We start from the raw sequence: 26,676 nt of genomic DNA on the forward strand, positions 1-26,676 counted from the left end.
TTGGAAGTTGATAACATAAAGACAGATTTGTCTTCTCTGTTCACTGAGATATTTACCACACGTTCCCAACTGCATGCCATGTGATTGGGCTACACACAATTCACAGTTAAGCTATTTAAAAAATTTACACTGCTCAAAAAATAAAGGGAACACTTAAACAACACAATGTAACTCCAAGTCAATCACACTTCTGTGAAATCAAACTGTCCACTTAGGAAGCAACACTGATTGACAATACATTTCACATGCTGTTGTGCAAATGGAATAGACAACAGGTGGAAATTATAGGCAATTAGCAAGACACCCCCAATAAAGGAGTGGTTCTGCAGGTGGTGACCACAGACCACTTCTCAGTTCCTATGCTTCCTGGCTGATGTTTTGGTCACTTTTGAATGCTGGCGGTGCTTTCACTCCAGTGGTAGCATGAGACGGAGTCTACAACCCTCACAAGTGGCTTAGGTAGTGCAGCTCATCCAGGATTGAACATCAATGCGAGCTGTGGCAAGAAGGTTTGCTGTGTCTGTCAGCGTAGTGTCCAGAGCATGGAGGCGCTACCAGGAGACAGGCCAGTACATCAGGAGATGTGGAGGAGGCCGTAGGAGGGCAACAACCCAGCAGCAGGACCGCTACCTCCGCCTTTGTGCAAGGAGGAGCAGGAGGAGCACTGCCAGAGCCCTGCAAAATTACCTCCAGCAGGCCACAAATGTGCATGTATCTGCTCAAACGGTCTGGGAGGAGATCCCTCAGGAGACCATCCGCCACCTCATCAGGAGCATGCCCAGGCGTTGTAGGGAGGTCATACAGGCACGTTGAGGCCACACACACTACTGAGCCTCATTTTGACTTGTTTTAAGAACATTAAATCAAAGTTGGATCAGTCTGTAGTGTGGTTTTCCTCTTTAATTTTGAGTGTGACTCCAAATCCAGACCTCCATGGGTTGATAAATTTGATTTCCATTGATAATATTTGTGTGATTTTGTTGTCAGCACATTAAACTATGTAAAGAAAAAAGTATTTAATAAGAATATTTCATTCATTCAGATCTAGGATGTGTTATTTTAGTGTTCCCTTTATTTTTTTGGAGCAGTATATATACAGGCCTACTCCTGGTGTATTATTCTGAATTATGGTCATTTAACAGGGGTGACTCATGATGAATGCAACGCTGGAGAGCAACGACCACACCTTGTTCATAGGTTACAATGTTGCGCAAACCATAAACTTGGACTGAACCAACATGAATACATTCTTAGAATATTAGGCCATTTCACATGACGTTATTTTAGGGGGCAGGAGAATTAGAGGCATCAAGTTGAATGAATTTGATTGGAGTTGCAAACAGTAGAAATATTGTGTTCATGCCACAAGATGTACTGGATCCTGACAAATGGGTTCAGGAACAAAACAGTCCAAATTCAGAGGTGCCGGATCAAATTAAGCACTGGATTTAGCATTGGTGTGTCCTCCCTCCAGAAGCAGTCCCCAAACGGTCTTCGGTGGGGTTTAATCGGCAATTGGCATCCAACATTATTGTGCATTACCACCACCTACTAAACCAGTGTGGGCCAGAGAAACTAAATCCTTCCTGCCAGCCCAGTTAATCTTAAATTATATATATTTCAGACAGTATCTAATCATGTTCTACTTAGTAAGCTGTTTAAACTAATTTCCTGTATCCCCTTCACACCGGATCTCAGCCTCTTTCCCTCTCATACTGCCCACACTGTTTTAGTACATGCTCCTGTATCTATATTTCCTGGCAATAATCACACTTTCCTGTTGGATGCTTTTCTATCACATTTAAAGTCTTATTTAAACCGTAATCTTGTCAAAATAGCTTCTGCTCTTCTTTCTCTTCCTGCCATCCTCACATTGTACTTGGAATAGATACCTGCCCTTAGTCTGTTCCACTGCTCCCATAAGCTTGACACCTGTAACATCGTAATAGAGTCGGTACATACGCTTATACAGGATACTTATACAACATAACTTCACTTTGTCAGGCAAAGACTCAACTTCAAAACTCAAAAGAAGAGAATGACTCTTCTGTTTCCCCAGCTTTTGCCACCCTGTTTGCGGAAATCTTTTCCCTCAGCTGGTCAACTTTTATATTTACTGTTACCCCAGTTACCACTCCTTTCATTGAGAGCGAAACAATTCGCTTTTCTTGCCCCCATTTGCTTTACTACGATGCTCCTTCTCCCTCAAACCAACAGAAATAATTATCACTAGACCACTTCTGGTTACCCTCACCGATTCCACATTTACCCAACTCTTTTTTCACCCACTGTGAAACCACAAACAGATCAGCCAAAAGGCAAGAGTCCACTTTTTCCATAAACTTCATTCCTACTGTCAGACTCATCTTTTTCCCGACCCTCGGTGCATACCTCGGTCTTCGATAACTTCACCACATCTACCACCTCCGATATGTCACCCTCATTCACTTCCATTTATCCTCCTGTCTTCAGCTCCCTCTGCTTAGACTTTACACCATTCTTTAACAAACCATCACCCTTTTTCCCACAATTTTTACCCAACTCAAGCTCACCCTATTCTTCCCTCTCTCTCTCTCTCTCTCTCTCTCTTAGACCTCCTCTCCCTCTCTTTTTCCCTCATCCTTTTTCCAAGTATACAGCTCCTTACAATAATACTGCACTACTCCCGGCAACCATTTTGTTCTTGCTTTCTCTAGGGACTCCATTTCCACTCAATCTCCAAACTGGAGCTGCAAGCTCCCTTTTCAGTAGTGTGGTAACTCGTTATTTCAATCATGGCCAGGTGTGGCAGACCTGGGCCAACTCAGTATCCAAGGAGACCAGACAAGGGGGAGGAGTCTACAATAAATCAATCAGAAAATAAAAAAAGGAGGGAGAGGCACAGCAAACCATTGAAAATAATGTAACATAGAGTAAAGTACACAAATGATGATAAAGGTCACTGCAAGCTCTAAATAAATATAAAATATACACAAAAAGGGCTGGCTTCCAATTGGGGGAAAAACAAGGGAGGGCAACATGTGACAGGCCCTTAACAACACTATCAGATATAGAATACCGAAGCCAACTAGGCTAAAGCTCAATGGTTGCTTCCCGCCAGTCCCTGTCATGAGGCTCAAATCAACAACTGGGTGAGCCTGGAAAAACTCTATTCTGAAGTTCATTCAGTTCATTCTATAAACTATTATACAAGATTCTTGATTTTGGCTTGAATCCCCTCAGTCTCGGGTACACGAAGACTACACAGACATGGAAAATAGACTTCTGTCAAAGAACTCACACTATCCGCTCCTCCTATGAAAACAATGATAGTATATATTATCAGGTTCCGGCTGAACTTGGTTTCCATCTGACTAGAGTTCTCTAATCAATTCTGGATTACTTAATGGAACACTCAGGATCATGGTGGGTGGAGGCAGTAGGCTACATACACAGACTAGTCTTATTGTTTGTGAATGTAGCTTTTTGAGACATAATCAAGCTGTTAAAACTCAAACTACATCCTCACAAGTGCATAAAAAATGCCAGATCTTCTTCTAAGGCCGGATCTTATTGTTCTTATTGTATCTTGTTTTGACGTGTTTTTACACTTCTCACGTCTGTGCTAATATGGCTAAAATTAGCTAGCTATGTAACCAACAACTGTAACAATGTATCTGAGAGACAACAAGTGCTTACTGGGGATATGTATATATGTTTTCAATAAACATTTGCAGACTATTTTTATTTTTATTTTACCCAATTTTGTGGTATCCAATTGTTAGTAGCTACTATCTTGTCTCATCGCTACAACTCCCGTAAGGGCTCGGGAGAGACGAAGGTTGACAGTCATGCGTCCTCCGATACAAGCATCCAACACGGAAGCCAGCCGCACCAATGTGTCGGGAGGAAACACAGTGCACCTGGCAACCTTGGTTAGCGTGCACTGCACCCGGCCCGCCACAGGAGTCGCTGGTGCGCGATGAGACAAGGATACCCGGGCGACGCTAGGCTAATTGTGCGTCGCCCCACGGACCTCCCGGTCGTGGCCGTTTACGACAGAGCCTGGGCGCAAACCCAGAGTCTCTGGTGGCACAGCTGGCGCTGCAGTACAGCGCCCTTAACCACTGCGCCACCCGGGAGGCCCGACTAAATATAGTTTACACGTTGTCAGTATCACAGGAGTTGGTGGCACCTTGGGGAGAATGGGCTCGTGGTAATGGGTGGAGCGGAATAGGTGGAATGGTATCAAATACATCAAACATGAGCTGTGTTCAAATACCCATACTAACATACTATATACTACATACTTAATGAGTACATACTATTAGTTTATTTTAGTATACTGTAAACTAACGGTATCCTTTCATTTGAGCGTATTAGAGCTTCACCTGTCTACCGGAAGTTGATGCTGTTGCTATGCAACCTCTTGCTAGCTTGATAGCCTAACAAATTACTAGCTAGACATTTTACGACTTCAGGTGTATTATTCAATTCAATCTGGAGTGCCAAAGTGTGCTCAGAGTGCGCTCTGGGCGTTCGTAAATTCAGAGCATTGTCAGATTGTCTGTTTGTAAATTCAGATTGTTTCATTCTCGGACTGTTCAGAGCGCACAACGACAGTCAAGTACCCAAGCTAACTGGCTAACTTGCTAGCTACTTCCAGACACAAATGAGAGAACACCCCACTCTGATGATTTTACTCACCCTAGAGCTTGTTAGGCTGTTTTCATGTTGTCCAGAGGATTGGTGATTGTAACTGTGCTGCTGGCAACAATTTAATTACGCTTTTTTGACGACGTTTACTGACACCGGCCATATTCAGGCAACATAATGTGTAAGTTAATTTATTGGAAAAGTCATTACTTTATTACATTGCTCAACATTTTCTAAACATTTGTCATAATTCGTTAAAGCAATTAATTGGTATCCGCTCTTGTTGGACTTCAGGCTGCATATTTTTGTCATTTTCTCCAAATCTTAAAACGTTGTGAAGCCTCGACCCTTTTTTTTTTAAAGAATTGCATTATGGGCCCTGAAAGTATACTATATACTCAAAATATGTCACAACTATTACGGTTAGTGCAGTTAGTATGAGTATTCGAACACAGCTATGGATTCCATGTGTTTGATGCCATTCCATTTGCGCCGTTCCAGTTGTTACTATGAGTCGTCCTCCCCTCAGCAGCCTCCACTGCTCAGTATTCCTTGGATTGTAACCCAAGCCTGTCTGTTTTGCCTCAACGTTGTGCATATATTGGTTATATTACTCTCACCTCGTTTTAGCTCATCTGTTGCAATATCTCTATACAAGTCATACATATTTTATATATGAATGAGTATAACCAGTCATAATGTCCATGATCTCATAAAAAATGTATCACTAGCCACTTTAAACAATGCCACTTAACATAATGTTTACATAATCCTACATTACTATACCATCTACTGCATCTTGCCATCTTTATGTAATACGTGTATCACTAGCCATTTTAAACAATGCCACTTAATATAATGTTTACATAATCCTACATTACTATACCATCTACTGCATCTTGCCATCTTTATGTAATACGTGTATCACTAGCCACTTTAAACAATGACACTTTTATATGTTCACATACCTTACATTACTCATCTCACGTGTATATACTGTACTCGATACCATCCACTGCATCTTGCCTATGCCGTTCTGTACCATCACTCATTCCTATATCTTTATGTACATATTCTTCATCCCTTTACACTTGTGTGTATAAGGTAGCTGTTGTTATATTGTTAGGTTAGATTACTCGTTGGTTATTACTGCATTGTCGGAACTAGAAGCACAAGCATTTCGCACAAAACAGCGTATCGCAAGGTCTAAGCAAGGGGGCGAAACAGCTAATTCTACCCATTTCGACATAGGCCAAAGAGAAAACGCCCTTTTTTTAAAGAAAATGTCCTGCAATTCTACACATATTGCCATTGGGCAATGTGCCAATATTGACATTTTGCAATGAGGCGGAGAGGATCTAGCATTTTTAAATCTAATTTCCTTTAATTCAACTTTTTTTTATTGCCATCACTTATGACGTGTTCATATGCTATCTAGGGAGGAGGAACCACCAGCGGTGGATTAAGGCCACCTGCTTATGCTTGTGCAGAAGGTTGACTTCTGAACATACTGCAGGTTATTACATAAAGAAAATGAGAAGTAAAAAGTGTGACCGTGATCTGGCAGAGTTACTCAAGAATTGCATTTGGCGAAAGGCTCGGCACACGCATACTCAGGCTGACTGGCTCTCATTCAGGCAAATGTGAAATGAGTACACTCAGGCTATCCGGAAGGCTAAAGTTAGTTACTTTAAGAAGCAGTTCTGTCTCTGTGGGTCTAATGCGACTAGACCTGATGCTCCTCCCTCTTTTTCCCCTACCCTGCTACAAAGTTTCTCCCTGCAGGCGGTCACTGAGTCCGAGGTGCTAAAGGATCTCCTTAAACTTGACCCTCAAAAAACATCTGCGTCAGATGGTTTAGACCCTTTCTTCTTTAAGGTTGCTGCCCCTGTAATCGCCAAGCCTATCTCTGACCTTTTTAACATGTCTCTCCTCTCTGGGGAGGTTCCCTTTGCTTGGAAGACAGCCGCAGTCCATCCTTTATTTAAAGGGGGAGATCAAGCTGATCCTATCTGTTACAGGTCTAATTCTATTTTGCCCTGTTTATCCAAAGTGTTGGAAAAACTTGTCAATAATCAACTGACTGGCTTTCTTGATGTCTATATTTTTTCTCTCTGGTATGCAATCTGGTTTCCGCTCAGGTTATGGATGTGTCACTGCAACCTTAAAGTTCCTCAATGATATCACCATTGCCCTTGATTCTAAGCAATGTTGTACTGCTATTTTTATTGACTTGGCCAAAGCTTTTGATACGGTCGACCATTCCATTCTAAGGAGTATTGGTGTCTGAGGGGTCTTTGGCCTGGTTTCTCAAAGAGTGTGGTGAATGAAGTCAAACCATCTGCTGTCTCAGCCACTGCCTGTCACCAAGGGTGTACACCAAGGCTCGATCCTAGGTACCACGCTCTTCTCAATTTACATCAACAACATAGCTCAGGCAGTAGGAAGCTATCTCATCCATTTATATGCAGATGATACAAGTCTTATACTCAGCTAGCCCCTTCCTGGATTTTGTGTTAAATGCTCTACAACAAAGCTTTCTTAGTGTCCAACAAGCTTTCTCTGCCCTTAACCTTGTTCTGAACACCTCCAAAACAAAGATCATGTGGTTTGGTAAGAAGAATGCCTCTCTCCCCACAGGAGTGATTACTACCTCTGAGGGTTTAGAGCTTGAGGTAGTAACATCAGAAGTACTTGGGAGTATCAATAGATGGTACACTATCCTTCTCTCAGCACATATCAAAGATGCAGGCTAAGGTTAAATCTAGACTTGGTTTCCTCTATCGTAATAGCTCCTCTTTCACCCAAGCTGTCAAACTAACCCTGATTCAGATGACCATCCTACCCATGCGAGATTATGGTGACGTAATTTATAGATCGGCAGGTGAGGGTGCTTTCAAGTAGCTAGATGTTCTCTGCCATTCGGCCATGAGATTTTTCAATGCTCCTTATATAACGTTTCAGGTAAAACCCTAGTGCAGACTGTGTTGATGTAACAATGTTTATTGCAGCAACAGGCAAACGACAGGCAGGGGTCGATAATCCAGAGTAGTGGGTCATAGGTACAGGACGGCAGGCAGGCTCAGGTCAGGCAGAGGTCGGTAATCCAGAGTAGGGGCAGCGGTACAGGACGGCAGGTAGGCTCAGGCATAGTGGTCAGGCAGGCGGGCTCAGAGTCTGGACAGGGAAGGATCAAAACCAGGAGGGCGATAAAAAGAGCGACTGGGGGGGGGAGCTGAGAAAACCGCTGGTTGACTTAACAAACAAGACAAACTGGCAACATACAAACAGAGAACACAGGTATAAATACACAGGGGATAATGGGGAAGATGGGCAACACCTGGAGGGGGGTGGAGACAATCACGAAACAGATCAGGGCGTGACACCTTATAGGACACACCACAGCACTCTATACTCTTCTGTAAACTGGTCATCTCTGTATACCAGTCGCAAGACCCACTGGTTGATGCTTATTTATAAAACCCTCTTAGGCTTCACTCCCACCTATCTGAGATATCTCCTGCAGCCCCCATCCTCCACATACAACACCCGTTCTGCCAGTCAAGGTCCCCAAAGCACACACATCCCTGGGTCGCTCGTCTTTTCAGTTCGCTGCATCTAGCGACTGGAACAAGCTGCAACAAACACTCAAACTGGACAGTTTGATCTCAATCTCTTCATTCAAAGACTCAATCATGGACACTCTTACTGACAGTTGTGGCTGCTTTGCGTGATATATTGTTGTCTCTACCTTCTTGCCCTTTGTGCAGTTGTCTGTGCCAATATTTTTGTACCATGTTCTGTTGCTACCATGTTGTTGTCATGTTGTGTTGCTACCATGCTGTGTTGTCATGCGTTGCTGCCAGCTATATTGTTGTCTTAGGTCTCTCTTTATTTGTATTTTTAATCCCAGCCCCCGTCCCCATCGGAAGCCTTTTGCATTTTGGTAGGTCGTCATTGTAAGTAAGAATTTGTTCTTAACTGACTTGCCTAGTTAAATAAAGGTTAAATAAACGAAATAAAATATTACACATCCCAGGCACACACTCAAGTGTATACACACTCAAACACACATACCCATAAACATTCCTAGTGTGTACACACACACACACACACACACACACACACACACACACACACACACACACACACACACACACACACACACACACACACACACACACACACACACACACACACACACACACACACACACACACACACACACACACACACACACACACACACATAAACACACACACAGCTTTGCATTATACATTTTAGTTCTGTATTGTGGTTTCTAGGCGGTTGACCTATATTCAAACTGCTACTTTTTTTAATTGATATTTATTTGGTATGTGGTATTGATTTAGTACATGTGTATGCGTATGTGTACCACTTGATAAAAGCCAGGACAGGCCCGTTATCATGAGGAAGCAAAGGGTGAAGATGTTACCTTGGATTTTGAACACAAGCTGGCAGCCTTTCAGTACACAGGACAAAGTTTGACTGGATAAGCAGCAAAACAAGGTATTCATTTCTCACGACCACTCTTTGAACTGGCCACACGGCAAACAGAAGCCCCATGAAAAACAATTTGCTAATTCTAAACATCCAATTCAAATCAATAGTAAATTCCTAGAATTTTGGGAGAATTGCAATGAACCGTAAAGCAAAGTGGTGATGATGTGACGGGAGCCAAATCACAACCTGTTCAATATCAGTTCAATGGTAGGATTGATATGAACAAAGCCTGTAATCTGACCTGGATGCATAGGGTTGCCATTTTCAACCCACCAGCCTCCCATGTTACCCTACCTCGCAGGCCTAATCAATGATTCAGTAGGCCAGGGAAAGTGCTGGTCTCCAGTCCCCCACTGAGTCTGGGACAGCAGTAGCAAGATCGTCCAGGACCGGGATGATGCTAAGGAAGGTAGGGCCAGGAGTATGCAGGCAGCCAACCCTGCTGTTTTGGTGCCTGTATGTCTTCGTGGAGGAGCACACTGTGTATGGCCACAACAGAACTGTGGAAACCAGGGAGATGGAGAGGCCATTTTGTGAACAAGGTAGACACACTGTATGTCTCTGCATGCTTAGATAGACCTGAGAATAATTATGATCCTATTGTGAGGCTATTGTGTTTTAGCTGTGTGTGGCATGAGAGACAAAACCTGACTATGCCACCTTGTGACAGTGCATGAAAACCCTTGGTGGTACACTACCACTACCATTTTCGGATAAAACTCTATTTATTCAAACAGGATACTATTGTCCAGTGGGAAGTCCCACACCAGTGCCATGTCCGAAGGGTACATTTGGGCCGACGGTTGGTGCTAGTTCCATGGACAACTGTCTCAGCTGCCCAACCAACCACTACTGTCCGCGACCCGCTCTGACCTCAGGCATACCCTGTGGAGCCTGGGCACAGCAGCCCCTACCTGGCCAGGACAGATGTGTGTGTCTTGGAGAAGGGCAAACCTTCCAGGTGTGTGTATGTGTGTTTGTGTGTCTGTGTGTTTGTGTGTGTGTGTTTACGTATGTTCTTGTGTGTGTGTGTGTGTGTGTGTGTGTGTGTGTGTGTGTGTGTGTGTGTGTGTGTGTGTGTGTGTGTGTGTGTGCGTGCGTGCAAAGCCCTTCTTTTATGTTTTGTATTGTGTATCAATGACTCTGTCCTGTCCGTCTTCGGTAGTATCAGGCACACAGGTTGCATGCAAGAACAGTTAACACAATATAGAGTATATCCACTTGGTTCATGGGTTCAATCTGTAGCCCGCGGCTCAGAATGTTTCATATCAAGTTTCAACATAGCCGGAGTCTAATTTCCATCCGCGTCAGTCACCCAGTGACTGTTGAGCCTTCCACTCAGCAGCTCATGTTCAAAGGGGAAATGACTCTAGGTACTCTGAATGACTTCCAGGTATTGGGTGTTGATCTAAGCGTTTTAATGTCAAATCAAATCAAAATCCAATTGTATTTGTCACATGCGTCGTAAACAAGTCAGTGGGGAGAGTCCAGTGTGTGTGCTTTGAGTCAAACGAGTTTTGCAAAAGGTCTAATGTCTATTTGTGTGCATGTGTGTGTTTGTGTGTATGTGTTTGTGTGTGATGTGTGTGTGTGTGTGTGTGTGGGTGGGTGGGTGTGGGTGTGTGTGCACGTGCCAATGTAGGCCAGTGATGGGCTGTGCCCCTGTGCCCTAGGGTACCGCCTCATGGGCCAAGGGGACACTTGTTTGCACAGTGTCTATGATATTTGTAGAGATGGGAGAGCGAGGACACAACATGGAACCTGTCTGGACAGGCAGCAGTGGGCACAGCACTGTACCCAGCAGGTTAGGAGAAGATAACTCACCCATGCATGCACACACACACCCTGCACACTCGCACACGCACACGCACACACACACACACACACACACACACACACACACACACACACACACACACACACACACACACACACACACACACACACACACACACACACACACACACACACACACACACACAGAAACTCTACGTACTGCAGTTCATTGAACAAAGTACTGTGTGCAGTACAGGTGTGTTGATAGTACTTTTTTGATAACACAATTTGCTTTACCAAGACATGCATACAAAAACCGTGGAAACGGTTTCCATTGATACATTCTATTCTGTGTACAATCATAGACAATGTACAGATGGAACTGTGGCAACATGGGTGTCTACTCTGTACTAGTCCAACCAATCATTTACATATACAATAGATCTGTGGATCCCAAACTGGGGGCTCGCGGCCGCGGGTAAAAATATATATTTTTTAAAGAAATCAGTCCTTTCAACTTACTCTTGAAAGTTGTGACAGTAGAATGCACAAGATGCAATTTCGAAAATGTTGTAGTCCATAATCTGCTTTCCTTGTCAGTCATTGGATACTGTATCTTAGAGAGCTATTTATAACTTGTCAGAAATGTCAAGATCAACTAGCCATTGTAGGCTAACAATTTTTAGCTAGGTTTTTTTTATCCCATTGATTGTGTTGTAATGCGTGAGACACTCAAATATCACATGAATACACATTAGACATGGAAGAATGTATAGAATTGCTAGAAAATAAGCGTTTAAACCTGCAAAATGTTCTCTTCACCAACATGAGGGTGTGAACAGTGCTTGTGACCATAGAAATAAATGTGGCACGTGTACACGTGCGCAGTGGGGGGCGCGGGATGTTCCCCAATGTTAGAAGAGGGGCCTGAGAAAAAAGGTTTGGGAACCCCTGCACTACATGACTGACAGCGGGCACTGTTTTGAAGCCACTGCGCCTCTATCTTCGCACTCCCCCACCATTGTAAAAAATATTTTGGAAACCATCGAAATGCATTTATTAATGTCTACATTCATTTTTGGCACGTTCTTTCTATTATTCTATCATTGGCCCATATATAGCATCAGCAATCCAGGGTTTATATACATAATGGAGTCCAACGTAATGTGTAACCTTTTTCCCTTGACTGGCTGCCGCTCAGTCCCAGCCTTTTCCTAGGTAAACAGATCCCAAGTGTTACTCTCTTCCTCTCCCAGGTGTGTCTCTCTCCAGGGGACTACCAGGGCTTTGATGGAGCTCTGGGCCTGTGTCTGTGTAGGGAACCCCCAGAGAGAGCTGTGTGTGGGGGCTGGTGTAGGAGCAGGCCAAAGCTGGCACTGCATTTAGTGTGTGCTGCCGTAGACTTGCAGCTGGTATATAGCAACTCTGAAGGCCAGGTAAGCCATGATGACTTAAGCATGTGTAGGTGAAGAGTTGTATTGCAAACACATTATGCGCACATACTCACACAAGGCACTACACACACACACACACACACACACACACACACACACACACACACACACACACACACACACACACACACACACACACACGCAAGGCAGCATGCATGTATGCGACCAATAAAAATGTGGATTTGATACACACACACACAGGTACAATTATTTGTCTCTCTGAAGTAAAACCATCAAGCGATGTCTGTCATTGAACAATCCCATACCATGATTAGATAGTGAAAAAACACACTAATCTATTTTATAATTTCTTTAAACAATAAAATAAAATGTACCAACATTTCTTAACATGGATATATAGCATTTTGGAATGAAACTCTTCAATTACAAACACTTGATCCTGTCCCCTTATCTCCAACCAACATCCATAGGACCATTTTATTGAAAAATGTATGGGTATACAATACACTAGCTTGAGTTAAAACTTAGCTTGTACAATCACAGACAATGTACGGAAGATGAACTTAATAAACTTGGAAATCACATACTTGGATATCATATGCTTGGACATCATAGACAGCCACATAGAGTAACAACCTGACATAGTTATGAGTAAACGGTCCAGTGTTTTCTCTAACAGGTGAGCGTCTCCGGGAGTGTGTTGCTGGAGACCGTGTTCAAACGCTGGGACTCTCAGGGGACCTTGCAGTGTGACGGTCGCCACAATGTCTCCCTTCCTGTGTACACAGTGCAAACAAATGGTGAGCTCCTCAGATACAGTGTGGGCCCAGTTACAATAGGCCCTTAATACATGGTAGGACCAATAATAACAATGACTGTCTTTGTGTGTGTTTGCTTTTTTAAAGATGCAGGGTTCCTTGGTCTCCTCAATGACATCCCAGCGGAGATTCTGAAGTTATTTCCAGAGAAAAGCATGGGAATGCACATCTCTACAGGTTACCTATCATCAGAGAAAGATTTTTTAAAACTACAGTGCTGTGAAAAAGTATTTTCCCTACTTTTGCATATTTTTTTATAATGAATGTTTTCAGATCTGCAACCAAAACCTAATATTAGATAAAGGGAACCTGAGTGAACAAATAACACGACAATAAATACTTCTTGAATTTATTTAATAAAAGTTATGCAACACCCAATGCCCCGGTTTGAAAAAGTAATTGCCCCTTTACACTCAATAATTGGTTGTGTCACCTATAGCTGCAGTGACTCCAACCAAACGCTTCCTGTAGTTGTTGATCAGTCTCTCACATCGCTGTGGAGGAATTTTGGCACACTCCTCCAGGCAGAACTGTGGTAACTCAGTGACATTTGTGGGTTTTCAAGCACGAACTGCTCGTTTCAAGTCACAACATCTCAATTGAGATTAAGTCTGGACTTGGACTAGGCCATTCCAAAACTTCAAATTTGCTTCATTTTAGCCATTTTCATGTAGACTTGATTTTGTGTTTTGGGATCATTGTCTTGCTGCATGATCCAGCTACATTTCAGCTTCAGCTCACAGATGGATGGCCTAACATTCTCCTGTAGATTTATCTGGTGCAGAATTCATGGTTACTTCTATGAAAAGAAGTTGTGCAGGTCCTGAGGCAGCAAAGCGTCCCCAACCCATCACACTACGACCACCATGCTTGACCGTTGATATAAGGTTCTTACTATGGAATGCAGTGTTTGGTTTTTGCCTGGCATAGTTTTTGTTATTTGTAAAGTCAGGTTCCCTTTATCTAATATTCGGTTTTGGTTGAAGATCTGATAACATTCAGTATAAAAAAACATGTAAAATAAGAGAAAATCAGAAATGGGGCAAATACCTTTTCATGACACTGTGACACATATTATCCTAATTTTACTGTCCCAATACACTTACTGATCAAATATTATCTCTGTGATTAATTCATTAATCCACCCATCCATCTATCCATTCCTCCGTTTGTTTCTTTGTTCGTTTGTCAATTTTTTCATTCATTATTTCAACCATCCATCCCTCCATGACTATTTTCTACCAGGTGACTCTGGTGTCAGAGAGGAAGGAGGGGCTGGGTCTGATTGGTCCAGCAGAGCAACCATCTGGGGAGGAACCATGAACTCCAGCTCTGTGGGGATTCTGAACCCTACTGCATGTCTACACCTACGGGACACACTGCTCTTCACTGTCACCAGACAACATTACCCTCAGTATGATGTGTAAGTCAATCAAACTGTGCTCCTGACAGTGGATTTTCTACACTTTGCTCTCAGAAATTAGCTTTGTATTTGTATAGGACTTTAAGATTTGTTTTATAAAATGTCAAACCTCTTCATCTGGGACAGGGTGCTGTTGCAGATCCAACGCACTTCTGAAAGCATTACGGAAAAGCCACTATCTGCAACAATTATTTGGTATCTTTCTATGAACCATATTTTCTTTATCCTTTTTTTTCTACTGAGCTTCAAGCTTCCTGTCTTGTTGTCCAGAGAGAACCTGTACAATACCAACCGTGACTTTGACTGGGGTCCTCTGAGACGGCTGGCTGAGGACATGACACTGGCCAGGACACCACCGACACTCTTCTCATTGGTCTTCACTCAGCCTGGGGTGTACGCCTTCAAACTCAGCGATCATCAATACAAACACATGGTATTACCCTGTTTGCTCAAACGTGGCCTTAAAGGTTCTTACCCAATGAACAAAATGGGTGAAAGATACAATCGTTGTATAGTAATGCCCTGCTCCTCTTCATTTTTCTTTTATTGTGTTATGGAGTAACTTTGAACTGATAAAAGTGAAATCCATAAGCCTTCCCAGTATCTAAAGCCAATATGCTCACATGCTCCTCTGCTCCTCACAGTATGTGAGGGTAATGCCAGCAGGTGGACAGTGCTATGAGGCTGGACCATTCTTCCCCACTGTCCCCCATCATGTGACAAGAATGGGCATCGCCAAGAGACGACACCTGCTTCTACGCCCTGACTGGTTGGTGACAGGAGGACTGCTGCTTGGCGCTATGGTCATCCTCAGCCTGTGTGTGACGCTGCTGGTGAGAGCACTTCTTGGCGTTGACAGGCACACACACATGCGTCCTCACAGGCATGCCTTGATTGCAAGCGCACACACACGTCCATAAACATTACTGGCAAGTGTAATTGGGAAATTTGAGTTTAGAATATGCATATGTGTAACAGTTAAGAACGTAGTTGAGAGTGGGGTCAGTTGAGCCAAAGGGTTAGTTGAGTCACCCCTTCTTTCTAGGAAACTATACATAGAATGAATCATGTGACCAAATATTTAGGAATAAAAGAGAGAAAGAAAAGTGGTAAGCAAGTTCGGTTCAAAAAACAGATTTTCACAAAGTCAGATTGTGTTGTGTTTAGCTTTCAAAGCGGATCATTTTAATGCTGTTCTATACATCAGTTAGAGTCTCTATAAGCTTATACAGTATATGCAGTGTACAGTGTAGCTGTGTGGGTAGTATAGTCAAAATGGTTGCCGTGGTGCAGTGGTGGAAAGTACATACTGTAAGTAATACTTTAAAGTATTTTTTACTTAAGTCGTTTTTTGGGGGGGTATCTGTGCTTTTATATTTTTGAAAACTTTTACTTCACTACATTCCTAATGAAAATAATGTACTTTTTCTCAATACATTTTCCCTGACACCCAAAAATACATTTTGACTCTTTCGTAGGACAGTAAAATGGCCAAATTCACGCACTTATCAAGAGAACATCCTTAGTCATCCCCACTGCCTCTGATCTGGTGAACTCACTAAACGCAAATGCTTTGTTTGTAAATGATGTCTGTGTGTTGTAGTGTGCCCCTGGCTATCCATAATATAAAATAAAAACAAGAAACTTGTGCCGTCTGGTTTGCTTAATATAAGCAATTTGAAGTATTCTTTTAATGGATGACTTTCACTTTAACTTGAGTCATTTTCTGTTAAGGTATCTTTACTTTTACTCAGTTATGACATTTGGGAACCTTTTCCACCACTGTATTTTTCCTTTCTGTATTGCACATGATGTTCAGTGTTCTATTTGTGACACTCAAGGTGCGGGTTGATGGTCACTAGACCTGGATACTGGATGTTATGGATTATTTTCATATCTGTTGATTGCAGCCAGAATGGAGGTACAAGGACACTGAGTATTCACTGTTCTATTGTATTGATGACATTCTGTGAACACTATGATTCTCTAGCAGGTGACAAATTCATTTCCTGTTTTGTGTTTTGACTTCCGACAAGCCTCTCGGGCTGCTGTTGACTACCTTTAAGATTCTAGTGGAGCAAAGGTCACGCACATTGTGCACACAATTCTGTTTTTACACACAAGTCAGACAGATTTGTATTCCCATGTGTAGATCTTGTTTCGGGAGTATGGCTGGCCAGAGAAAGTGGTCACCAGAGCCCAGTACCGTACACTCCAGCTCCAGTACCCTATGGAAGACTACGCCTCAAAAGGTTCCAGGGTGACGACATTAAAGAAGTTCCACCGAAACCTCCAGGCCAGGATGACGGAGGCCTCTATGCAGCCCGGTACAGTACAATATATCCTCCTCATTCCCACTCACTCTTCACCCACCATAGCCCATAGGCAAGCAATCTACCCAACCACCGTTCTATAAAACATTCCCAGGGACCGGACCGTAGTATAACAGCTTACACCTGTACCCTTTACTACCTTACACAACCCTGTTTACACAATGGGGAGACTGACCCTTAGACACCCAAAAGCCACAACCAATCACACTGGTGTGGTGCTTGCAAAATACCACCATTCACGTGCATGCTCATGCAATATCAACAGCCACACATACTACAACTGAAACCATCTTGATCAAGTTGGACAATCAGCCCAAATATGCTTAGATTTGTTATATTTTGGCAATTTATATTTTTTCAATTTACATTTGCAATGAAATCACTGCAGTGGTGTAAGAACAAGACCAGTATACAGAAAAATATACTCAGTAGCTGATTCAGCATAATATAGAATGGAAAACTTGTTTTATGTGAACGAATGATATTGTAGACAGGACTATCAGTGCAAGACAGTACAATAGGGGCACAATGTTACAGTAATATCAGTAGCGTGGGTAGAATCACTGGGGAAGACAAGCCAGAAAAAAGCCATATTACAACCTATGTGTTGTGATATTCGCATTGTTTGCTGTATAACCTGTTAGTTCAATCAACCAATCAATCAAATGTCTTTATAAGGCCCTTCTTACATCAGCTGATGTCACAAAGTACTGTACAGAAACCCAGCCTAAAACCCCAAACAGCAAGCAATGCAGGTGTAGAAGCACAGTGGCTAGGAAAAACTCCCTAGAAAAGCCCAGAACCTAGGAAGAAACCTAGAGAGGAACGAGGCTATGAGGGGTGGCCAGTCCTCTTCTGGCTGTGCCGGGTGGAGATAACAGAACATGGGCAAGATGTTCAAATGTTCATAGATGACGAGCAGGGTCAAATAATAATAATCACAGTGGTTGTGGAGGGTGCAACAGGTTAGCACCTCAGGAGTAAATGTCAGTTGGCTTTTCATAGCTGATCATTCAGAGTATCTCTACCGCTCCTGCTGTCTCTAGAGAGTTGAAAACAGCAGGTCTGGGACAGGTAGCACATCCGGTGAACAGGTCAGGGTTACATAGCCGCAGGCAGAACAGTTGAAACTGGAGCAGCAGCACAACCAGGTGGACTGGGGACAGCAAGGAGTCATCAGGCCAGGTAGTCCTGAGGCATGGTCCTAGGGCTCAGGTCCTCAGAGAGAACGAGAGAAAGAAAGAGAGAATTAGAGAGAATTAGAGAGCATATTTAAATTCACACAGGACACCGGATAAGACAGGAGAAATACTCCAGATATAACAGACTGACCCTAGCCCCCCGACACAAACTATAGCAGCATAAATACTGGAGGCTGAGGCAGGAGGGGTCGGGAGACACTGTGGCCCCGTCCGACGATACCCCAGGACAGGGCCACACAGGCAGGATATAACCCCACCCACTTTGCCAAAGCACAGCACCCACACCACTAGAGGGATATTTCCAACCACCAACTTACCATCCTAAGACAAGGCCTAGTATAGCCCACAAAGATATCCCCTACGGCACAACCCAAAGGGGTCGCCAACCCGGACAGGAAGATCACGTCAGTGACTCAACCCACTCAAGTGACGCACCCCTCCTAGGGACGGCACCAGTAAGCCAGTGACTCAGCCCCTGTAATAGGGTTATAGGCAGAGAATCCCAGTGGAAAGAGGGGAACTGGCCAGGCAGAGACAGCAAGGGCAGTTTGTTGCTCCAGTGCCTTTCCGTTCACCTTCACAATCCTGGGCCAGACCACACTCAATCATAGGACCTACTGAAGAGATGTGTCTTCAATAAAGACTTAAAGGTTGAGAACGAGTCTACGTCTCTCACATGGATAGGCAGACCATTCCATAAAAATGGAGCTCTATAGGAGAAAGCCCTGCCTCCAGCTGTTTGCTTAGAAATTCTAGGGACAACAAGGCCTGCGTCTTGTGACCGTAGCGTACGTGTAGGTATGCACGGCAGGACTAAATCGGAAAGATAGGCAGGTAGTTCTTATGCCTTGCTACCTTGATATATGTGCCTTGCTACCGTGATATATAGGCCGAGACAATAAGAAGACACAGTGGCAGAATAAATTCAACCACAACTTTGTTTCATCACAAAACCAGATAGCAACCTCTGTCCACAAAGCATATGACATGTAACAAACAGTTACATTACCTACAGCATAGTCAGGCAAGTTAATGTTTCCGACATTTTCGGACTACTAAACAACTATTCATTTAGAACCACAGAGAGTTACCGCAAGTTGCAAGGAAACAGGAGCTGCTTCCACTATTCCAGCACAATTTCAACTTCAATATTTCAACATAATCAAATGACCTACACTTAGTCTAATACAGTGATACCAAAAACAATTTAGTCCAATCAACATAAGCTAAATATGATGTGGCTGTCCATGGTTCTGATTTCTTTGTGTATGCCTGCTTGCGTGCAAGTAGAAAAACATGTTGACTCACCCAGTTTGTAGAGAAACGCCAATGCCATTCTCCTCTCTTCCATGAGACAAAACCGTCTATAACTCGGTCATACATTACGCTTTTAGTTTTTGATGTCATAGGCTACCTGGCTAAAAAGCTTGCTAGCCTAACTTCCTTTCATGGGCAACGTTAGCTAGTTAACATTAGCCTACTACAACTAGCGACATATTGAACTTCGATCCTCTCAGGCCAGGGGCACAAAGTATGACTTTATGGTTGGATCAGAATCACCATTAAAATCAATGGCCAGTACGGAGAATTAAGTAAAACCCACAAGTCCAAATCCCTAAGTTATGAAAGGGACAGTTTTAGCTAGTTAGCTAGCCTCCAGAGGACAACAACACAATGAGATGGGGCTGAGGAGTATTTCTGTCTGTAATAAAGCCCTTTTGTGGGGGAAAACTCATTCCAATTGGCTGGGTCTGGCTCCCTAGTGGGTGAGCCTGGTTCCCAAGTGGGTGGGCCTATGCTTCTGCCCATAGTAACTAATGTATATAGGCCTAGGCTACAATATGCCCATATAAAGGAATGTATATATAATATTTGTAGCCATACGTGATTTAATGAAAAGCAGCAAACATAGGCATTTAATGAAAGACTCATGAACACAATCTTGCAATAGTCTATAGCTGGCTTCACACTCACAGCTTCCCCAGCGCTTCACAGCTTCCCGGGTAAACTCGACATATTGTAGCCTCACGGGAATGAACGAGCTGTAGCGGTGCTTCAGGTGAGCTTCATTCATCCTCTTGCGAATTGAAGGAAAAGTATGATACCCTAAAGCCTGGCTTCCTTTGACACTCATGAACACATGCCTCTGAATACAGATATCAGTTAGTCACAGTGGGCCACATCCTAACTGGAGATCTGTGCACGTAACTCTGACTTTCATGTATATCATTCATGGGTATCAATTTGAGACTAAATTTGAGTTAAGAGCATGGATCTCAAGTTAGGATTCGGCTTACTAGTATTAATAAGCTAATAAAACAAAATACCTATTCAGGATGACCTGTGTCTGTCAGCGTAGTGTCCAGAGCATGGAGGCGCTACCAGGAGACAGGCCAGTACATCAGGAGACGTGGAGGAGGCCGTAGGAGAGCAACAACCCAGCAGCAGGACCGCTACCTCCGCCTTTGTACAAGGAGGAGCAGGAGGAGCACTGCAGCAGGTCACAAATGTGCATGTGTCTGCTCAAATGGTCAGAAACAGACTCCATGAGGGTGGTATGAGGGCCCGACGTCCACAGGTGGGGGTTGTGCTTACAGCCAAACATCGTGCAGGACATTTGGCATTTGCCAGAGAACACCAAGATTGGCAAATTCGCCACTGGCGCCCTGTGCTCTTCACAGATGAAGCAGGTTCACACTGAGCACATGTGACAGACGTGACGGAGTCTGGAGACGCCGTGGAGAACGTTCTGCTGCCTGCAACATCCTCCAGCATGACCGGTTTGGCGGTGGGTCAGTCATGGTGTGGGGTGGCATTTCTTTGGGGGGCTGCACAGCCCTCCATGTGCTCTCCAGAGGTAACCTGACTGCCATTAGGTACCGAGATGAGATCCTCAGACCCCTTGTGAGACCATATGCTGGTGCGGTTGGCCCTGGGTTCCTCCTAATGCAAGACAATGCTAGACCTCATGTGGCTGGAGTGTGTCAGCAGTTCCTGCAAGAGGAAGGCATTGATGCTATGGACTGGCCCGCCCGTTCCCCAGACCTGAATCCAAGTAAGCACATCTGGGACATCATGTCTCGCTCCATCCACCAACGCCACGTTGCACCACAGACTGTCCAGGAGTTGGCGGATGCTTTAGTCCAGATCTGGGAGGAGATCCCTCAGGAGACCATCCGCCACCTCATCAGGAGCATGTCCAGGCGTTGTAGGGAGGTCATACAGGCACGTGGAGGCCACACACACTACTGAGCCTCATTTTGACTTGTTTTAAGGACATTACATCAAAGTTGGATCAGCCTGTAGTGTGGTTTTCCACTTTAATTTTGAGTGTCACTCCAAATCCAGACTTCTGTGGGTTGATACATTTGATTTCCATTGATCATTTTTGTGTGATTTTGTTGTCAGCACATTCAACTATGTCAAGAAAAAAGTATTTAATACAAATATTTCATTCATTCAGATCTAGGATGTGTTATTTTAGTGTTCCCTTTATTTTTTTGAGCAGTGTATATATATATGCTTATTCAACAAGGGAGGTTATCCTGAATAGGTATCTTGTTTTATTAGCTTATTAATACTAAATGGGAACACACTGGTTGAATTAACATTGTTTCCACATGAAACCAACTTGGAATAGACGTTGACTTGACGTCTGTTCCCAGTGGGATTTAGCAAATGCTTTTGTCCAAAGTGACTTACATATGGGTGGCGCCAGCGGGAATCAAATCCACAGCCCTTGGTTTGCAAGTGCATACGTCATGCTATACATTCTGTGTTCTATTTCATTCTGTGGTAGCCCTGCACTTGGAGGCAGATGAGTTCTGGGACTATGAGCATCAGGTGGACCTGGAGGCTTTCAGCACTAACACCTTCTACAGCATCCTACTAAAACACAGTGTGTCTGTCACCGCTAGACTGAGCCAGCTCAGAGGAGAGGTATAACCTTGCAGAAATGGAATAACAATAGTATTATAGAATTATAATGTAACTCTATAGGATTATATATTTTTTTTTGAGATTGAGCAACAATCTCACAAACTCACAGCTATTTGACATTTATAGACTGTATGTACATGTATTTCTATAGGTAAGACAAACCTCGCACCAAACCTCTCACTCTCTCACCTTCCCAAGCCTCAAATATCCCGAACGCAAAGTCCAAGTAAATCGAGACAATGTCATATTGTATAGTCTTCTCATATTGTATGACATATTGGAATGCTTGTGTTTATTTGGGTTACACCCGTTTTTCACCATATTCAGGGCCGGTCCTAGCCTTTTTGGGGCCCAAAGCACCTCATGGGCAAAACATTTTAGTGGCTCCACTTTTAAAAGCGGAGAGAAGAAAATTACATTTTAAAATGAGTTTGCTGCAATTCTACAGATTTTTGTCATGGGGTGGAGAGAAGATTTAGGAATTTTATAAAATATTTTATGCAATTCTACTCATTTTGTTATGGGGCACAGAGAAAAATGTGCAGTTTTATTGCTCATTTCCATCAATTATACACATTTTGCTATAGAGTTGAGATACATTTTTGTAGTTTAAAATAATTTTCTGCAATTCTACAAATTTTCCCATGAGTTATGCCTTGTCCTTTATTCCTCGGAGAGAGGGGTTACAGTCATTGTTCACCTTGTTGTCTCGGGTATTTGAACTAGTAACATTTGGAGGTAAGGAGCCCTGGCGCAAGTGCCCTGCATGCCTGGTTGGTCATTTGACCATGATTAGTACAAGTTTAGATAGTTGGCTAAACTAATTTACCAATCTAGAAATGTTTTGCTGACATGGGTCAATTGAGTGACTGTCAATGACTGAGAAAAACAGATGTATGCTTATGCACAACCAAATTGCACCTTGTGTATTCTGCTTTTATAACTCAACAGTAAGTTGAACATGGATTTTTGGGTCTGGGGCCCCTCAGTGCCATGGTGCCCTAAGCGGTCACTTAACTTGCTTATGCCTGGGGCCGGCCCTGACCGTATTAGCCTTTCCTGTTTGTGGTTAGAGTATCTTAGAATGGTTAGGATTATTACACTGCTCCGGGGAGCTGGGCCGATAACGATGTACAGTAATATGAGCAGAGTGGACCCTGCACGTCTTTGTGAACCCTGTTTCGGAGACAGAAACTTGCTATGCTCTACAGTGTTTGTTTGTGTGTGTCTGCAGGTGAAGGACCTGTATCAGGGGGTGATGGACAAGCTGAAGGGGCTCCAGCTGCAGCCGGGCTGGTCTGCAGTTGGGAAGACTAGGGAGGGCTATGAGAGGCTGCGGAGGCAGGTGTGTGTTGCCCTGACCTGAATCAAATACATGATACGCCGTACAAACACCAAAGGAGCTGATGAAATAGTCCCCGAAGTGCAAACATCAAGCTAAATCAAGTGCACCTTGTATTTGTCCCAGGTCTCATTGTTTCACGTGCATTGCATTCTATACTAACATTGTGGTAAGTAAAGTACTGCAATACCAGATGCTATCCCCCTGTTGACATAAGAGGGCATTGTCATGTGCCACTGTGATCCACTGTTGCCTCCATCTCTCCCACTAAACACCACCAGGTGGAGCAGGAGGTGATCCGACGTAGGTCCCTGGCCCAGCAGCTCAGGCATCTCTTGGACAGTCAGCTCGGGGTCCTGAGGACAGAGCTGATGGCCCAGCAGACGGTGCACAGGACCTTCGGGGCCCATCTCAGGGAGTGTGTGAGGCTACTGGGCCAAGCAGTGGACAACACTGACCACCCTCTCTGGGATGAACACCCACAACAGTAATGTCTGAATCTGTGTCCCTTGTCTCTTCCTGTCATGCCTGTGTGTTCTGGAAAGAGCTTTGAACTACAGCTGTGTTTAATTGGCCAGGGGTTTTAATGAGAATATTACAGTTTCTCAATCCCGTACAAGCATGTCTTTGACCAATGTTGTCATTTTACAAAACAAAGTCCACAGAACTCGGTGGCCTTTTGCAAAACTCAAAACATAAATACATTCATCAAAACTATATTATACTGTCAATTTTTTTTTCCTTTAATCTTTTCGCAGGCAGTCGTGGTCTTTTGATAAATTCATCAAAAGACCACGACTGCCTGCGAAAAGATTAACGCAACCATACTTCGAGTCAAAGCGAACAAAAGAGAAAGTTAGTCTGTCTTTTTAAAAATTCCAGAAGATCAACACATTTTCTTTGTAGTCACTAAATCATGATGGTCAATATTGGAAGAACAACTATCCAAAGGTGCATAATTATGGGTCATTACTCTCCTTTTATGCATATTTCACCAAACAATTTTAAACACATAAAATAAAATAAAAAAACAAGCACATTGAGGGCCTCCCGGGTGGCGCACTGGTCTAAGGCACTGCATCGCAGTGTACGCTGACCAGGTCGCTAGGTCGCTAGGTGTATGGTGTTTCCTCCGACACATTGGTGCGGTTGGCTTCAGGGTTGGATGAGCGCTGTGTTAAGAAGCAGTTCGGCTTGGTTGGGTTGTGTTTCGGAGGACGCATGGCTTTCGACCTTCGTCTCTCCCGAGACTGTAGGGGAATTGTAGCGATGAGACAAGACAGTAACTACTAGCAATTTAGTACCACGGAATTGGGGAGAAAAAGGGGGTAAAAAAATAAATAGAGCTTTAAAATGGAAGGTCACAATGTTGGAGATGATGACTTAGAAGTAACCCAACTTCATTCTATACATGTCTGCAATATTGTAAAAAAAGTCAAAAAAATGTGCCCCTATTGTCTAGATATTTCCTTATATTGTACATGGTATGACACTGATAACGTGATTTAGAATTTAGTAGTATAATGCAGTAGTATTTACTTATTGACAGAAAGAGTGAACACATTTCTCTTCCGATGAAAATATGTGTTCCTATTCGGTCAACAAAACACTTAGATGACATTTGTATTTAAAGTTCAGCAAAAGTTGGTCTAAGATATGTAAGTCAGGTCCAAAAGGCAAGAAAATAATGAGTTCTGTAAATATATTTTAAGAATTTGATCATTGCTGTTCTGTTATTGATACGTTTCAATACAGACGCAAAAATTGCTTGTACATGATTAAAAAAAAAACCTCACCTCTCATTGGTCTGTTAAGATCAGGGGTGTCAAGCTTGACTCCTGGAGGGCAGCACAGCAAATCAAATCTGGTAAAAGACCAAGTCCATTTTATGGAAAGAACAGCTCAAATAAGCGAAGAGAAACGACAGTCCATCATTACTTTAAGACATGAATGTCAGTCAATGCGGAAAATTTCAAGAACTTTGAACTGGTTCAAAAACCATCAATCACTATGATGGAACTGGCTCTCATGAGGACCGCCACAGGAATGGAGGACCCCGAGTTACCTCTGCTGCAGAGGAGAAGTTCATTAGACTTTACCAGCCTCAGAAATTGCAGCCCAAATAAATGCTTCAGAGTTCAAGTAACAGACACATCTCAACATCAACTATTCAGAGGAGACTGCATGAATCAGGCCTTCATGGTCGAATTGCTGCAAAGAAACCCCTACTAAAGGACACCAATATGAAGAAGAGACTTGCTTGGGCCAAGAAACACAAGTAATGGACATTAGACTGGTGGAAATTTGTCCTTTGGTCTGATGAGTCCAAATTTGAGATTTTTGGTTCCAACCACTGTGTCTTGGAAGACTTTGTAAGGGCTATTTGACCAAGAAGGAGAGTGATGGAATGCTGCATCAGATGACCTGGCCTCCACAATCACCCGACCTCAACCCAATTGAAATGTTTGGGATGAGTTGAACCGCAGAGTGAAGGAAAAGCAACCAACAAGTGCTCGTCGTATGTAGGGACTCCTTCAACACTGTTGGAAAAGCATTCCAGGTGAAGATGGATGAGAGAATGCCAAGAGTGTGCAAAGCTGTCATCAAGGCAAGGGGTGACTACTGAATCTCAAATATGAAATATATTTTGATTTGTTTTTGATTCCTTCCATATGTGTTAATTTCTAGTTTTGATGTATTCACTATTCTACAATGTAGAAAATAGTAAAAATATAAAGAAAAACCCTTGAATGAGTAGGTGTGTCCAAACTTTTGACTGGCACTGTATGTACACGTAGTACCAGTACCAGATCAATGAGCACCAGTATGAGGTATTTGAGGTACATATGCACATGAAGGCAGGGTAAAGTGACTAGGCATCTGAATGGATAGTATTTGTAAAATAAAGAACAGAGTATCAACAGCAAATGATGATTGTGAAAGTGTGTGTGTGGGAGTATGCGTGTGTGTGCTGTGTCGGTATGCGTGTATGTGTTGTGTGCGGCTGGCTTCCGGATTGGATGCGCGCTGTGTAGTGTTTGTGAATGTGTCAGGGGTTGTGTGTGAGTGAGTGAGCTTGTTTGTGTATATCATGTCTAGTGAGTGTGAGTAGGGTCAGTGCAGATCGTTTGTGTACCATTAATTGATCATTTAGCAGTCTGGCTTTTTAGTAGTCTTATGGCTTGTTTGCTGGATGGTAGCAGAGAGAACAGTTTATGGCTTGGGTGGCATTTTTTCAGGCCTTCCTCTGAAACCGCCCAATATAGAGG

General features: G+C 43.3%; 1 protein-coding gene across 1 annotated transcript in view; it reads left to right on the forward strand.

Annotated features, from left to right (window-relative positions):
* The first annotated feature begins 9,377 nt into the window (after positions 1–9,377).
* The window catches only part of si:dkey-103g5.4 (uncharacterized), a 56,518-nt gene continuing 39,219 nt past the window's right edge, over positions 9,378–26,676 (forward strand). The window contains exons 1-13 of the mRNA XM_064984196.1: positions 9,378–9,701; positions 9,897–10,120; positions 10,802–10,963; positions 12,192–12,371; positions 13,030–13,150; positions 13,256–13,345; positions 14,414–14,591; positions 14,862–15,024; positions 15,236–15,424; positions 16,744–16,918; positions 21,926–22,065; positions 23,300–23,410; positions 23,689–23,894. Of these exons, the coding sequence (XP_064840268.1) occupies positions 9,554–9,701; positions 9,897–10,120; positions 10,802–10,963; positions 12,192–12,371; positions 13,030–13,150; positions 13,256–13,345; positions 14,414–14,591; positions 14,862–15,024; positions 15,236–15,424; positions 16,744–16,918; positions 21,926–22,065; positions 23,300–23,410; positions 23,689–23,894 (2,087 nt within the window). The 5' untranslated portion in view covers positions 9,378–9,553. The remainder of the gene's footprint in view (positions 9,702–9,896; positions 10,121–10,801; positions 10,964–12,191; positions 12,372–13,029; positions 13,151–13,255; positions 13,346–14,413; positions 14,592–14,861; positions 15,025–15,235; positions 15,425–16,743; positions 16,919–21,925; positions 22,066–23,299; positions 23,411–23,688; positions 23,895–26,676) is intronic.

Source organism: Oncorhynchus masou, chromosome 13 (assembly GCF_036934945.1).
Source record: "Oncorhynchus masou masou isolate Uvic2021 chromosome 13, UVic_Omas_1.1, whole genome shotgun sequence".
Taxonomy (NCBI): domain Eukaryota; kingdom Metazoa; phylum Chordata; class Actinopteri; order Salmoniformes; family Salmonidae; genus Oncorhynchus; species Oncorhynchus masou.